This window comes from Cydia strobilella, chromosome Z (genome assembly GCF_947568885.1).
Source record: "Cydia strobilella chromosome Z, ilCydStro3.1, whole genome shotgun sequence".
Classification (NCBI taxonomy): domain Eukaryota; kingdom Metazoa; phylum Arthropoda; class Insecta; order Lepidoptera; family Tortricidae; genus Cydia; species Cydia strobilella.
In genome coordinates, this window is record NC_086068.1 from 38,751,319 (window position 1) to 38,767,039 (window position 15,721).

At 37.1% G+C, this 15,721-nt stretch overlaps 1 protein-coding gene across 5 annotated transcripts in view; it reads right to left on the reverse strand.

Moving 5' to 3' along the window:
• The window catches only part of LOC134754820 (maternal protein pumilio), a 528,457-nt gene that overhangs the window by 483,807 nt on the left and 28,929 nt on the right, over positions 1-15,721 (reverse strand). The window contains exon 1 of one of the 5 annotated variants that reach the window (XM_063691212.1): positions 14,141-14,355. The exons of the other annotated variants lie outside the window; for them this stretch is intronic. Within the exon in view, the coding sequence (XP_063547282.1) occupies positions 14,141-14,200 (60 nt within the window). The 5' untranslated portion in view covers positions 14,201-14,355. Of the gene's footprint in view, positions 1-14,140; positions 14,356-15,721 lie in introns of those variants that run through there. 5 annotated transcript variants of the gene reach the window in all.

The window sequence follows — 15,721 nt, forward strand, 5'->3', positions numbered from 1 at the left end:
AAATCGCGCCCTAGTAAACCAACACCTGGCGTTGCCACTGATGAAAATCCCCCCGGCATCGTGAATGCCGCAAGACTACCCCAACCTCCGTCAGGTCTTGAGAACTCGCCTAAAACCCACTCAGGTTCTGCTAGACGAAGACCTGATTTTCCACCCACTGTAAATTTACCAAATGAGACTGAAATGCACTATCAACAACCTACTATGGTAGAACAACTATTAATAAAACAAAGTGAAAAGTTCGACATACTCTTACAACAAATAAGCTCCCTTATGGGACTTTTGACAACACTTATTTCCAAACTAGTTCAGAAATAATTTTCTTACGAATAGCTATATGGAATATAAACGGATTATCCCCAAATATCTTAGAACTCGAAACTATACTTTCAGATAATAAAATTGACGTGGCACTACTGTCAGAATCTCATGTTACTACTCTCAGCTCTTTCCGCCTTAGAGGCCATCAAGTGTATATAACCACAGATTAATAAATAGTTACTACGTAACAGATACATCATTCCCATACAAAAGCGAAAATACCTACTCTATAATAGCCTACAAAATGTTAATAATAATACCTGCTGCTCAGGACGAGAAGAAATGTACCATAAGTATGCGCACAAAGAGTCGAGACTGCCTTGCTCGCCGTGCGAGCCACGTGCCAACGCGTCATCGTAAGAATGCGCTAGGGTTGTACTGTTACTTATGTTATTATTGTAATAAAACGAATGTTGCGAATCAACCATATTTTATATTAGTCAATCAAATATTTAAAAACAACACTTATAATACCGGACTCAAAAAACTCCTTAATTTACGATTTATCTACTTATGTTCAAAGAAAAGTGACAAAATTCATAAAGATACATTTAAAAATACTACTCACCTTTCTTCGTCTCTCGGAAATGAAAAAACCGGTCAAGTGCGAGTCGGACTCGCCCACCGAGGGTTCCGTCCTTTTTTAGTATTTGTTGTTATAGCGGCAACAGAAATACATCATCTGTGAAAATTTCAATTGTCTAGCTATCACGGTTCATGAGATACAGCCTGGTGACAGACGGACAGCGGCAGCGGAGTCTTAGTAATAGCATAGAGTAACTTATACTAGAGCGGTACTGTCATAGTAAATTTTGTAACCCCAGTAAATTCACTGCCATCTGTCGACACACTTTAAAACTAAAAATGAAGATTTATAAAAATACGATAGAATGTATTTAAATATAGATAAATTGTTTTTTTTATTTGCATTAATTATTTTTATGATTTTGACCCATGTTCTTTCACTGATATGCGTTAAAATTGTTAAATAACAAACGAAACCGTCAACGCCATCTATACGACTGTAGGCCAAAACTAGTAGCGCCCTCTGAACGAGAATCAAATTTTCTTGATTTTCGAGGCACGTTTTTTCCTTAGACTGTATCCATCTATTACGGAGTTATATCTATCTTTGGTAATAGGGTGCCGTTTTTACCCTTTGGGTAAGGAACCCTAAAAAAACGACAATTTTTTTTTTGTTTTTTGACTTTGACACCCATCTACTGCACAATAATTACGTGGTTTCGGCATTTCGAAGCGTAAGCGCGGGAAACGTGCGGTGCGAGCGCTCAGGCGGGCGTTCGGCGGCCCTCTGTCGATTATATCGTGGACGATACGCCGAGCGGTAGGCATATAGCGCGTGGCTTTGAGCGATTGAAGGAGGCCTGATATAACTCCCCATCCGGACGGCAGAGCGCATGCAGGAACGGCCATCGTGATCAGGTCATGCTTGAAACATTCCCTCTTGGAAGCATACTCCACTGACCACTTACAAGCCACCTCGATAAGGCTAGAGGACCGTGCAGGACCAACCAATTGTTCTTTCTGCGGTCTACTGCCCACCGAAACATCGAATCTCTGAGTAAATGTTTCTCGATTACTTCCAAACACTAGGCCATCGCTATATCGCCGGTGGCGACTGGAACGCTAAGCACGCATACTGGGGCTCACGATGCACGGTAACAAGAGGTCGAGTACTTAAACAATGCGTCGACAAAATTAAACTGCAGACATGGTCCTCCGGAAACCCCACTTACTGGCCCTTACTATCCAAATAGAATGCCAGATCTTCTTTACTTTTTTATCGCCAAAGGACTAAGTCACCTTTACACAAGCATTGAAACTTGTTTGGATGGGTCATCGGATCACACCCCTGTTATCCTCAATTTGTATTCAAACGTGATCAGCGGCGAAAAACCAGAGTCCCTGTACAACTGTAAAACTGATTGGGATGGCTTTCGTTCCTATCTGGATGAAAATATTAACCTGAAATTTTCACTTAAATCGAGTGATGATGTAGAGGAAGCGTGTCTAAATATTACAAACTTAATTCAAGTGGCTGCCTGGAAAAACTCACCCAACCAAGTTTCATATAAAACCTGTGCTCCTCCCCTAGAAATAAAAAAGAAACTGGAAGAGAAGCGACGTTTAAGAAGAAAATGGCAACAGTCACATCTTCCAGCCGATAAAACAAACTACAATCGAGCAACAAGGGAGCTTAAAAGTCTGCTACAAGAATATTCTAACAATAATATGAAACACACATTGGAAATGATGTCACCAAGTGGCAGCAATCAACACTCACTGTGGAAAGCCTCCAGAACAGTTGATAAATCACAATCCCACTGTCCTCCTATAAAAACTGGTAACCGCTGGGCAAGAACTGACCAAGAAAAAGCAGAAGCCTTTGCATTACACTTGTCGGAAGTATTCCAGCCCAACCGTGACGAAAGTTTTAATGACGAAAGTGAACTGGATAAGATACTCAACCAAGACCTACAACTATGCTTGCCTATAAGACCAACGTCGCCAAGGGAGATTTCAAGGATGATCCGTAGCTTAAACTCCAAAAAGGCACCAGGGTATGATCTAATCACACCTAAGATTCTTAAAGAACTGCCTAGGAAAACCATCACCTTCCTCGCTTGCTTATTCAACGCTATCTTCAGAATAGGATGTTTTCCTGGGTCGTGGAAAGTTTCGCAGATCATAATGATCCACAAGGTGGGCAAGCCGGCACACGAAACTGGTTCATATCGTCCTATAAGTCTGACTCCTGTGCTGTCCAAGTTGTGGGAAAGAATATTTCTGGTTCGGCTGAAGTCTCACTTGGATGAATGTGGAGTTATACCACCCCACCAATTTGGATTTCGAAAGTCACATTCCACAACTGAACAAGTACATCGGGTTCATGACGCAATACGTCAGTGTTTCGAACACAAACAGTACTGCTCCGCGGCGTTCCTGGATGTGCAACAAGCATTCGATCGTGTCTGGCACAAGGGACTATTGTGCAAGATAAAAGAAAAACTACCCCACTCGCTCTTTCACATCCTAGCTTCGTACCTATCCGACAGAATTTTTCAAGTGAGACACGGAGATGCGAGATCCAGCTTTTATAACATAACAGCAGGTGTGCCGCAGGGCTCAGTTATTGGTCCTACTCTCTATAACATATTTACCTATGATTTGCCTACTTCTGAGCAGGTTACCGTAGCTACCTATGCAGATGATATAGCTTACCTCTCCTGTCACAAATCACCTGAAATAGCTAGTAGACAGCTACAGCTTTTGCTGGATAATACTCATAGCTGGTTAACTAAATGGCGCGTAAGAGCTAGTTGCTCATAAGTCAAACCATATCACCTTTAGCCTAAGAAGAGAAGATTGCCCTCCCGTCAAGCTTGGAAATGATGTCCTGCCACATTGCGAGTGTATCAAGTATCTGGGTTTTCATCTGGATAGGCGCCTTACATGGAAAAACCACATAAAACACAAACGCAACGAAATGATCCTAAAGCACAAAAATCTTCATTGGCTAATGGGACGCAACTCAACCCTCTCAGTGGACAATAAACTACTCCTATACAACGCAATCATTAAACCCACCTGGACCTATGGGATCCAAATATGGGGAACTGCTAGCGACAGTAACATAATGTGCCTCCAAAGAGCTCAGAACGCCATCCTTCGTGTGATTGCCAACGCTCCCTGGTTCACTCGAAACGATGAACTGCACGACTATCTCAACATGACCACCGTAAAGGAAGAGATCAAAAAATTCACTAAGAATTATATTGAGCGCCTGGCAAGGCATCCAAATCCACTGGCTTCAAAATTACTGGACAGGACTGAAACAGTACAAAGACTCAAAAGGAAGCACATCGTGGAAAATTAAAGCAGTGGTTAAGTGGGACGATGGTCTCCAAAACCCAAAAATTATATTTAATACAGCAAAACTGATTATAGTCGTTACCGACTGATGGCAGTTCAAACCAGAACAAAAGAATGCATTGAAAATCCAGATGCAATCAATCACAAAATTTTGCCGCAAATTTAATATTTTCAGTGTCATACTCTGGTAACTGAAAAGTGCATGAAATTTATCAGTGAAGCTGCTGCTGCGGTATGTGATTCAGAAAAAAGAGATGGTTTCATCAAAACAATGCCTTTTTTAATACTAAATAAGAAGTACAAATTTGCGTATAATATTTAATTTATATGTAATTGTATAGTTTCTGTAACTATCCATCCATACATATATGTATATATTACGCAGTTGTTATGGCTATCAGATCTAGAGTTATAGTTCGATTTTAATAAATTATATGTCATTGGATTCGTCTCATGCTGCAGATTTGCAATAAGCTCTTAGTGTTTTGATTTTTTCCCGATAAAGTACTAAAAAGTTAATTTGAAAAAATATACCACATGACCTTTGTTCTGACTTGAGATTGAATTGAACTCAAACCTGTATCCAATGTATAGGTATGTAAGGTATCCAATCCATTCAAATATTTGTTTTGAGACGGTAACATGCATACACCACAATATTTTTTTTATTAAAACAACATAAAATTACATTGTGTTTGACAAACATGTCATGGTGTCATCCACATCGTACTCATCAAGATGACACATGTTTATTTTATTGTTGCTTTGGCACAAGGTAGGATCCTATAGAAGTGGCCTACCGCGTGCGCCAGTGAGGGACAGAATTTGTAGCCCACCATAAACCATACAAAACGGTGTGGAAAAGCATCTTTAATTACTTCAAAAAGCACGTAGGGCGAGAATTGTTCTTATGAGGATGTTAAATGATGTCGAATCTTTAAGGTAAACGGTCAGCCAATTTTCCGCATCGGTCCGCGACCTTGGTGCGGTGCGGCGTATGTAAAAGCCATAACAGACTACCGCACCGCACCGCGATCTTGGTGCGTCACACCCATGCGAGTGAGAGCGAGAAAGAGAATATCTCGAAAAGCCGTATTGGTGCGGTGAAAATATCTCTTTCTCGCTCTAACTTATAGCTGCGTCCTTAACGTACGTACGGTGACCACCTTGCACACTATAGATGCGTGCGCCACATCGCACCAAGGTCCCGGTGAGGTGTGGTAGTCTCTAACGGCTTTTACGATAGTCTGTTAAATATATAGACATAGTATATACAAGTAGTTAAGTAGTTATAGACGCGCCACCGAGCTACCGGGGGTAAGAGAAAGAATATTCGCATAAAATTTGGGCAGCATAGGATTTTTTCTCTTTCACTCTTATAAATTTCGGTATTTCGCCACCGCCTCTTACCTATGATGCCACCCGGTCGGTGATAAGGACAAAGCATGGCACTATTTTCTCTTTCCTCTTATAGGAATCGCAATAAGACAATCTTTCTCTATCCGCTATACGGCTATAAAGTGGCTAACAAATTACCGCACCGCACCAAGGTCATTGTGCACCACCGAGAAAGCAATATCTCTTTCTCGCTCTTACTTTCAAAAAAGTAAATAAAAAAAACTAAATTATGTCAGGGTCAGAGTCTACCGCGAAAACCGAAATTCGCAAATTGCGGGGATCTTTCTCTTTTACTTTAATGAAGGCGTAAATAGAGTGACAGAGAAAGATGCCCGCAATTTGAACTTCGAACTACGATTTTCGCGGTTATAGCCCAGACACGGAATGTCAAGTTTTCCATAGAAAAAAACCTTAAATTGGAATGCTAAAGTTGAAATTATATTGGCGCGTATGTGGTAGATAAATCGTACTATGCCTGGAAAAGGGTTAAATCAGAGAACTATGATAAAACATTTTTGACACGCATGTGGTTCATAAACAGGCGCGGCTTCCTCTAAGAAGCGCTTGTGCAGTGCACTCCCATAAATAATCATAATGAAATTATAGTGCCTAATTAATATATTACTCTTTAAGATCTATCGTACAAAAGTAAAATACCAATTAAATAATTACCTTTATTCATTATAAGTTTATAGACGGCCTATACTACTCGGCCTACTCCTATAATTTCATAGGAATCATAGGTAACGCGCGAAGCGGAGCGCTTTGGATTGCGCTCCTATGAAAAAGATTTAGTACATAAAATCAATAGGAAATTCAATGAGAGCGAAAGAGAAGTTTCGCTACAGTTCCGCACGTGAAACAGAAGATTTTCTATGAAGAAAGAGGTAAAATTGGAGCGGCGCTCCGTAGCCCGTTTGACCTTGCGCCCTATCGTCGAATGCGCGCGCATTGTGTGCGCCATATTGTCACTTGTTTGTAAACAGACCTTAGTTAGTAGTCAATTTTAAAGTACGCGCGTGAATGGAATTTTGGCATTTTTTTATTATAAATAATTAACCAAGAGTTTAAGCAGTAAGTGCACATAATTTGTTTGTTGTGAGGTATTTAAAATGAATGAATTTAACGGGAGAATGTGAAAAAAGTTTACAAAATCGACTCGAGTTCAATATAAAAGGAAAACCTTGAACTTTCGTAACAATGTTCGTCAAAAACAAAAACTTATATGTCATTAAATAAGATCAATATGCAAAAACACCGTGGTTGTGTTATGTCGCTGTGATAAAAGTAACTAGGTGTTTTAGTTTATCGTGTTACCTACCTAAGTACATATGTCTTGTTTGGAGCGGGCGCGGGCGGGCCGGGCGACGGCTGTGCGGTGAGTTTGCTTGGACCGAAACCGATGTGTTAACAATTTAGCACATATTTCCATAAAATTTTAAAACAACATTCACAACCTAGAATCCATTTGTAAAATGAACTGCAGTTAGCGTCTATCGGTCGTCAAGATATTCGTAATAGCGAAATTCTATAAGAGAGTTCAATGACCGTATTTTGTGTCGGTTAATTGAATGTGTAGTTTTTTACTGTGATAGTGAACACCCATAATATAGAATCACCAGCCGCCGCTGTTCATAAATCGTACTATGCCTGGAAAAGGGGGTTAATATTTTTCTATAGATCAAAAAACAAATCGATGAAGGTCGCATCGGTAAGTCAGTAAGCGGTTATTGTCGTTAAAAAGTAAAGCAAAGAAAAGGTTGAGAAAATGGGAACACTGTGTGGAGATTGTATAGGGGAGAGTGGGGCACGACGGGGTACTTAACGTTTCAAGTCTAATAAAACTGAAAATACTATTTCTTTTAATAGTACAATCGGATTAGGTCTAACCTCGAAATCCTTCCAAAGTTATGAAATTTGGTATGTATGTTAATTAAAGGTCTCTTTTTCATGTCCACACTATTTCACATTTGGGGACCTCGAGGAATCGCAGCCATCTTGGAAAATGTGTACCATCCTGGAGAAATTTGCGTTTTACTCTAAATATACGTTCTCTATGAAAATATGGTGTAAGGCAACATTAAATCTTATTAAATTCTACACAAAAAAGTCCAGTCCATATCTTTGCGGAAAAAATACATCTTGTAATAGAAAATAATAGCTGAATCTAGATTTAGCGCTTATACCCTTTCAGGGGATATTCTCATAATAGGAAACTTGTAGGACTATGAATTCTATTTTTGTCTATACATTTGTACACTTTATACCCCAATATCAATGTAGCTCAGGATACTGGAAGGATTTTTTTAAATGACGTATCGGTAGATTCCTCTTGCCCTTCACAACCTGTTTACACTTGTTTTATTAAAGAAAAATCAATACAGCTGCCTTGAGAAGTTGCCGAATATTAAATCATATTTTTACTTCTAGCGCCTTAACTATTGAGAGGATTTCAATGAAATAGACATCAGTAGATCCATAATTGGTACACGAGTGCTATGCAATACAAATTTACTAAAATAAATGGAGGAAAAATATTTAGGACTTAAAAATGTGACTGCAAAGGCAGATTTTAGGTCTTAAATGGGGTTTAATGAGATCAGTTTTTTTTTTTGTAAAAAAACCATTCCGTATTTGAAACCAAACAAGTCCTTAGCTGTTGGGGTGATTGCTGGTCCATAGGAATAAATTACCACTATATTTGGGCTGATGATATTAACACAAACCGAATAAAATAAAAAAATAACAATAATCTCTATTTTGTTATATTTTTTTTGTAATTCAGCACCAGGAAAAAACTTTATTCCGTTTTTTTTTTTTATTAAAATAAATTGGGTGATTTCTTTTCATATGACACATTTCATATTAAAATCAGTGCACTTACTGCGGTTGAAGATTTCTTTTAAATAAATTTATTTGTAAGAGCGTGCATAATTGAACTTAAATATTTCGTGAAGAATAAAAGGTATCGGTGTCGGGTTTTTTTTATAATACTTGTTATTTATTCAGTTATTTATTCAGTAATATATACATGTATTAAACTATTCGTTCCATAATTTTTTTTTAAGAAATCAAGTAAAAACTATCAATCGAGTAAGAAAAAAAAAAAACTTAAGATGCCGTTTTTTGCCAAAAGTATTCAGTATATGTTTTTTGAGTATTTTTTTTATAAGTAATGTATATAATGAGCTTTTATTTTAGATATTAAACATTGAAATCGGTCAAATAGTTTAGCTTGTAGAATTTTTTGAAATATAATTTGACGAAATTTACACTCACATTCAAACTTTCATATTTCGTGAAGTATGAGAGGTATCGGTGTCGAGTTTTTTGTATAATACTTGTTGTTTATTCAGTAATATGCACACGTATTAAACTATTCATGTTCCATACATTTTTTTTGAGAAATCAAGCAAAAACTATCAATCGAGTAAAAAAAAACTTAAGATGCCGTTTTTAATCAAAAGTATTCAGTATATATTTTTGAGTATTTTTTTAAAAGTAACGTATATAATAAGCTTTCATTTGAGATATTAAACATTTAAATCGATTCATTGGTTTAGCTTGTAGAATTTTTTGAAATATTTTTTAAAGAAGTGGCGCCATCTCTGTTCCTAAGGGGTGAAACTTGCGCTGCTGCGGGTCAAATCACTCAGTTTGGTCCCTTCTATCACTGTGCAAAGCGGCTTGCTTTTATCACGAAGTGCAGCATCCGGGCAAAAAATGGCCATAACGAGTATGACTATATTTTTCTATCCGGTCACTATGCGAACTGATTGCCATGATGGCGACGCATCGTCATGCAATAACGGGATTCTAGTTGGTCAGTCGGGACGCTATATAAAGCCGCTAACCCGTCTTACCCGCCACCCCGTCTTGCCCCACTCTCCCCTACGTATACATACACTGTACCCGTTTTTATGAATCTTTTTATTACATGAAATGTTTTGATAGGATACTTCATGTACCCATTTTTATTGCTCTTGAGCTTTATTTTATTTAATTAAGCGTTCAGTCTTAGGCTGCCTGTACACAGGAGCGGAGCGAGGTGGCGGAGCGATGAGCGAGGAAAACATCCACCGATTGAATGGCATACAATCTCCGCTCTGTAATTTTAATGAAATTCAATTGCTGGATTTTTTCCCCGCTTACCGCTCCCCTCCAGTGGACAGGCAACCTAACTTTTAGAACCATACTCTAGCGGCGTTTTGACGCCGCAACGGGTCTCTAGTGCATTTATATAATTTGTGTGCTTTGTTTCTTACTTCTCTGTTAATCACTACATACTACAAAGTCGCTTTCCGCTGTCTGTCTGTCCGTCTGTCCCTATGTATGTTAGATCTTTAAAACTACGCAACGGATTTTGATGCGGTTTTGTTTAATAGATAGAGTGATTCAAGAGGAAGGTTTATATGTATAGGTGTTATGTAAATTAGTTGAACTACCCGTGCGAAGCCGGGGCGGGTCGCTAGTATTATAATAAAAATCACAATTTGGACATGTCTAAGCTCTTTTATTGACTTTGTCACATACATACACTACCTACGTTATACTTATTATTTTTCTTAAAAAACTTTAATGTCTTTGCGGCAGTAGAAAACATTAAAATACCAAAAAGTGCCATAAATATTATTTATTCAATACATTATGGAGCATCTTTTTGCATATGGCCCATTGAGAATATGTAAAAATAAAAAATCACCATTGCAGAGACCAATAAAGAGGATTTGGTATTTGATAGAATTATTTTAAAAATACCTAGTAGTTCGGCAACCATATTGTTAATACCCAAAAATCCGGCCAAGTGCGAGTCGGACTCGCGCACCGAGGGTTCCGTAACGTTAGTGAAAGGTAAATTGCGGTTTCCGATTTATGACGTATTAAAAAAAACTACTTACTAGATCTCGTTCAAACCAATTTTCGGTGGAAGTATGCATGGTAATGTACATCATATATTTTTTTAGTTGTATCATTCTCTTATTTTAGAAGTTACAGGGGCGGGGGGACTAGTGATGTGCCGCCGAGAAATTACTCACTTACCGTAATTCTCATTAGTGAAAATTACCGTAAATTAGTAAAATAATTTAATATTTATTGTGTACTTAACTAACTTAGCGGTTACACTCACGTGTTTTTAGTCACTCGCGCGACATGTTAAATACCGTGTGTTGGTTGTGTGTATGTGTGTGTAAAAACACGTGAGTGTAACCGCTAAGTTAGTTAAGTTAATATGTCTCACGATAGTTCAAATTCGATTATTTACTGTGTATTTCATCTCTAACATTTATTTATATCATTGATTAAAGTCAAAATTTCTCTTAAAAAAATTAGCCGTTGATGAAAAAAAAAAAATTTGAGTTTCAGTTCTAAGTATGGGGAACCCCCAAAATTTATTGTTTTATTTTTATTTTTGTGTGAAAATCTTAGAAATAGAAATAATTTTATTTGCAGAAAAAGGGTACAATAATTGTCTTAGGTTAAATGTACATTACATACAATCGTTTCACCTTCTTCAGCTGTTTAAACAGCATGCAAATTTACACATCATTAATAATGAATTAAACCATGCAAATAAAAAACTATAAGGTACAGGAATTTTTCAAGCGTACATTATTTTAATTTAACTTTAAAGATAATACATTAGGCTAAAAATATAAAGAAGAACAACAGTAAATTAAACATTATGTACAATTAGTCAAATCATCATTTTACTCTTTATAGGCAATATAATCACTAATGTTGTAGAAGCAGTGATCAAGAAGCCATTTCCTGTTGTGTTAAACTTATTGCCTTCAAGTGATTTTATTTGAACAGGTAAATTATTATAGATTTTTATACTCATGTTATAAGCATTTTTTCTGTATATATCTGTCATACATCGTGGCTGATGTAGTACAATCGGATTAAGTCTCACCTCGAAATCCTTCCAAAGTTATGAAATTTGGTATGTATGTTAATTAAAGGTCTCTTTTTCATGTCCACACTATTTGACATTTGGGGACCTCGAGGAATCGCAGCCATCTTGGAAAATGTGTACCATCCTGGAGAAATTTGCGTTTTACTGTAAATATACGTTCTATATGAAAATATGGTGTAAGGCAACATTAAAGCTTATTAAATTCTACACAAAAAAGTCCTAGATAACTTTGCGGAAAAAGTACATCTTGTTACTTGTTATAGAAAATAATAGCTGAATCGAGATTTAGCGCTTATACCCTTGCTGGGGATATTCTCTTAATATGAAACTTGGAGGAATATGAATTCCACTTTTGTCTATACATTTGTACACGCTCTACTCCAATATCAACATTTTACTCAACTGCGACTTAAACAGAAAGTAGGGTTATGGGTTTAAATACTGAAAATCAGTACACCCTGTAGCTCAGGATACTGGACGGATTTTTTAAAATAACATATTAGTAGATTCCTCTTGCCCTTCACAACCTGTTTACACCTGTTTTATTAAAGAAAAATCAATACAGCTGCCTTGAGAGGACGCCGAATAGTAAGTCATATTTTTACTTCTATCGCCTAAACTAATAAAATAGACATCAGTAGATTTATAATTGGTACACGAGTGCTATGCAATACAAATTTACTAAAATAAATGGAGGAAAATGTGTAAAACTTAAAAATGTGACTATAAAAACAGATTTTAGGTCTTAAATGGGGTTTAAACATAGTATTCATACACAGTATTCACATTAAACCCAGATATTCCGAGAAAAAAAGAAAAACCAAAAAAGACTTTTCAAGATGGCTTTTGATCCCCGTGGTCCCAGAAGCTTCAATTTTATGACACGGAAACAGGGATCCCTGAAATTGTAGGTGTCAAATTTCATTACTGTCACTATTGTTTGTATATGTATTTATATTGTTTATTTATGTAGTTTATAAAGGTATTATAGTATATAAATATTACTAGTTTGTATATAGGCGTTAGTATTAGAATTTACTAGAGACCCGTTGCGGCGTCAACACGCCGCTAGAGTATGGTTAAAAGTTAGGTTGCCTGTCCACTGGAGCGGAGCAGTAAGCGGGAAAAAATCCAGCAATAGAATTTCATTAAAATTTCAGAGCGGAGATTTTTCCTCGCTCCGCTCCAGTGGACAGGCAGCCTAAGACTGAACGCTTAATGAAATCAGGAAATGTGACGTCTTCAGATGAATCACTGGCTGTCAGTATCTATTTGATGGACCTAAGTTCTTATAGTTTCGGAAAAAAGTGGCTGTGACATACGGACAGACAGAGACAGACAGACATGACAAATCTATAAGGGTTCCGTTTTTTGCCCTTTGGCTACGGAACCCTAAAAATGGAACCAAGTCAATAGTTTCCATATCGACGGGCTTACACAATTTAGATTAATCAAAAGAACGGGGATTTGCAGTCCCTGAGAAGTCGTAGTGAAATTTTGTAAGCCAATTTTCAACCAGTTCCATATTCACTGGGCAGGTCCCCACACAAAATAAGTCACATTGCGAGGAAATTCTCATGCAAAGGAACTTCTGTGTACATTTGGCATACCTAAAATTGTGTAGACAACAATCAAGCTGATCTGATGATGGAGACCAAAGCCCTTAGAACTCTGTGATAAAAAATGCAACATTAGTTTGTGCTCCTTAAATTTGCCTAAATGAGCAGATAAGAGTACACTTGGTGATTATTATATCTCGGATTCTAAAATCAAATATTTCTATTACCAAGTATAGTTTTAAGGTATATTCTAAAGTAATAGATGGATAGAGCAGTTGCAAATTAGCCGATCAAATTGTCAAATAGTATCACACATACAAAAACAGAGCTTAATATCAAGATTTATAAAATCAGTGTAGCACCCAGAAACGTATATCTGTCAGGTATGCATCAGTACATCACAGTGCTAGTCTGTCTGTGCCAGCGGTTCCTAACCTGGGGGTAATTACCCCCGTGGAGGTAAAACTAGCATTTTACGGGGGTACCTATCTATAAGAAAAAATATTAATGACTATGGAGGAGGGGTAAAATCGAGTTCCCTAGTTAGTCAAAGGGGTCACAGTACTAAAAAGGTTAGGAACCACTGGTCTAAGCTATTTAACTTTGCACCAATTTGAACTGATCAGTGAGCGAGAGCGAGTGCCAATATAATCGTCATAATATTATCATTAATGTAACATTTCATTAATGATGATCATTGCAATTGCCATGCAGAGTTAGCTTGGTCCGACTAGCATCATTCGTGATGGCGACGAAATCATACATTTAGGCATTCCGTGTTTTGTAAAATTTATGAATGAAGTTGTGTATAAAAGCCTATATCGTTTGTCAAAATCACATTCTAATAAGCAAAAGGTTTACTAAAGCACCACTTATTGGGTTTCAATTTAGCAAAGGTAAATTGAAGTCTACCAAGAAATGGCCGACGCCGGTGACAAGTAAACAAAACAAAAACTGACCTGTTGCGTTTAAAATGTAAGAATAACCAGACACCATGAATTAAAGCAACATTCCAGTAGTGTTATCTATCAAATATAATGCTCAAACCTACCATGTCGGGGCCCATATCCTTAACATCAGCTTCGAAAAAAAAATCACTCAAAGGTTTCATACGAACGAACTAAAAGCTCAATCATGTACACCAATACAGTAAGCTTATACTGAAAGAAACTTTACACTCTTCACATTTGACTGCACTTGATTTCCACTAAAAACACTGTGAAAAACTACTTTACGACTTTTCTTGCACTTCAGCGTAAAAAAGTACAATATTCAAACTGAATAAGCAAACTATAGCCTACAATGTTGATTTGTTTCGAACAAAGGACGTACGCCGACCACAGCGCCTGCGCTAAAATGGTCCATACACAAACACTGAAATGGTGGGCGACATTGGGCAAAGCGGAACGTTCAATGAAGGCAACGAATAGAATAGTGTGTAAACTAGTGTGTACCGTGTACACAGAGGGCGTGCAAATCAAAAAATTATAATACAGTTATAGTTTGTCAAACATGAATCTATAGTGTGTTTTGACACACTAGGAAGGGTTTTGATATAAAGGACTGTCTCATTTCAAACAGAGACTCATACTATCTTTGTCTTACACTAGTACTAGCACCCAATAGAAACGGATGAGTATAGTTTTTTTTGTTCTTATTTACTGCCAATTTGGTTTGACCAACTATAGTATAACTGGATCGGTCATGAGGGGTGGGGGGAAATGACTGAACGGGATAGTCATATGTATCTTTAAGTAGGAGTAGCAGAGAAAGCGCTGTTATTGTTTGTCCTTGTCAGTCTCACTTTTTTTTATTCCCCACAGAATAATAACTAAAGCATAGAAGCCGGGCAAAAATAAAAGCTTGGTAAAAGGTATCGTATTCACAACTTGCTATCACTTTTTGTCTATGAGTGAGTGAGACAACAATCCGCAAGTTCTTTCGTTTTTTACAGTATTGTCATAAGATGAACTGAGGAAAATGTCAAATGGTCCTATGTGGTTCTAATATAATCCAGCCAAACAAAATATATGTTTGTTATTTCACAGGTAGGTCAACTGTAACAACTTGACATAGTTGTATTATTTTAGTTGAAATATTTCGCGGAATTTCAGCGGTCATCTTGCTTAATTTTAATTATATTGTTGCTATTCCTGAAAGATTGTTGGAAAACGTGCTGAGTTTTTATTTGTAATGGTTTGAAGTTCCCTATGTGATAATGTCTTGTGTGATCGAGGGCTGTAAATCGCATACAGGAAGCAAAGAAAATACGCACGAACCGGTAACCTTAAATCGGTGAGTTTTGTTCAATTTAGAAGAAATTAATTTATAGGACCTGACCCTAAACATTGAAATCGATATATTGTTTATGTAATTATTACTTGCATTCAAGTCTGTATAGATTTTTGCTTATATTTTCGAAATTTTCTGCTAACTATGAAATGTTATATTTTTGGCATAGTGATGTACTGTGTGTTTATCGACCTCAGATCAATAACCTATCGACATTTACAGCTTTCTCATAGTTTGGCCCAGGACTGTCTCATTTTAATTGACGAGTTTAGTTTTCTTTGTTCTTACTTACTGACAGATTGTGTTTGCCAGACTATAGTACGAGGGTTGATCCGTATGC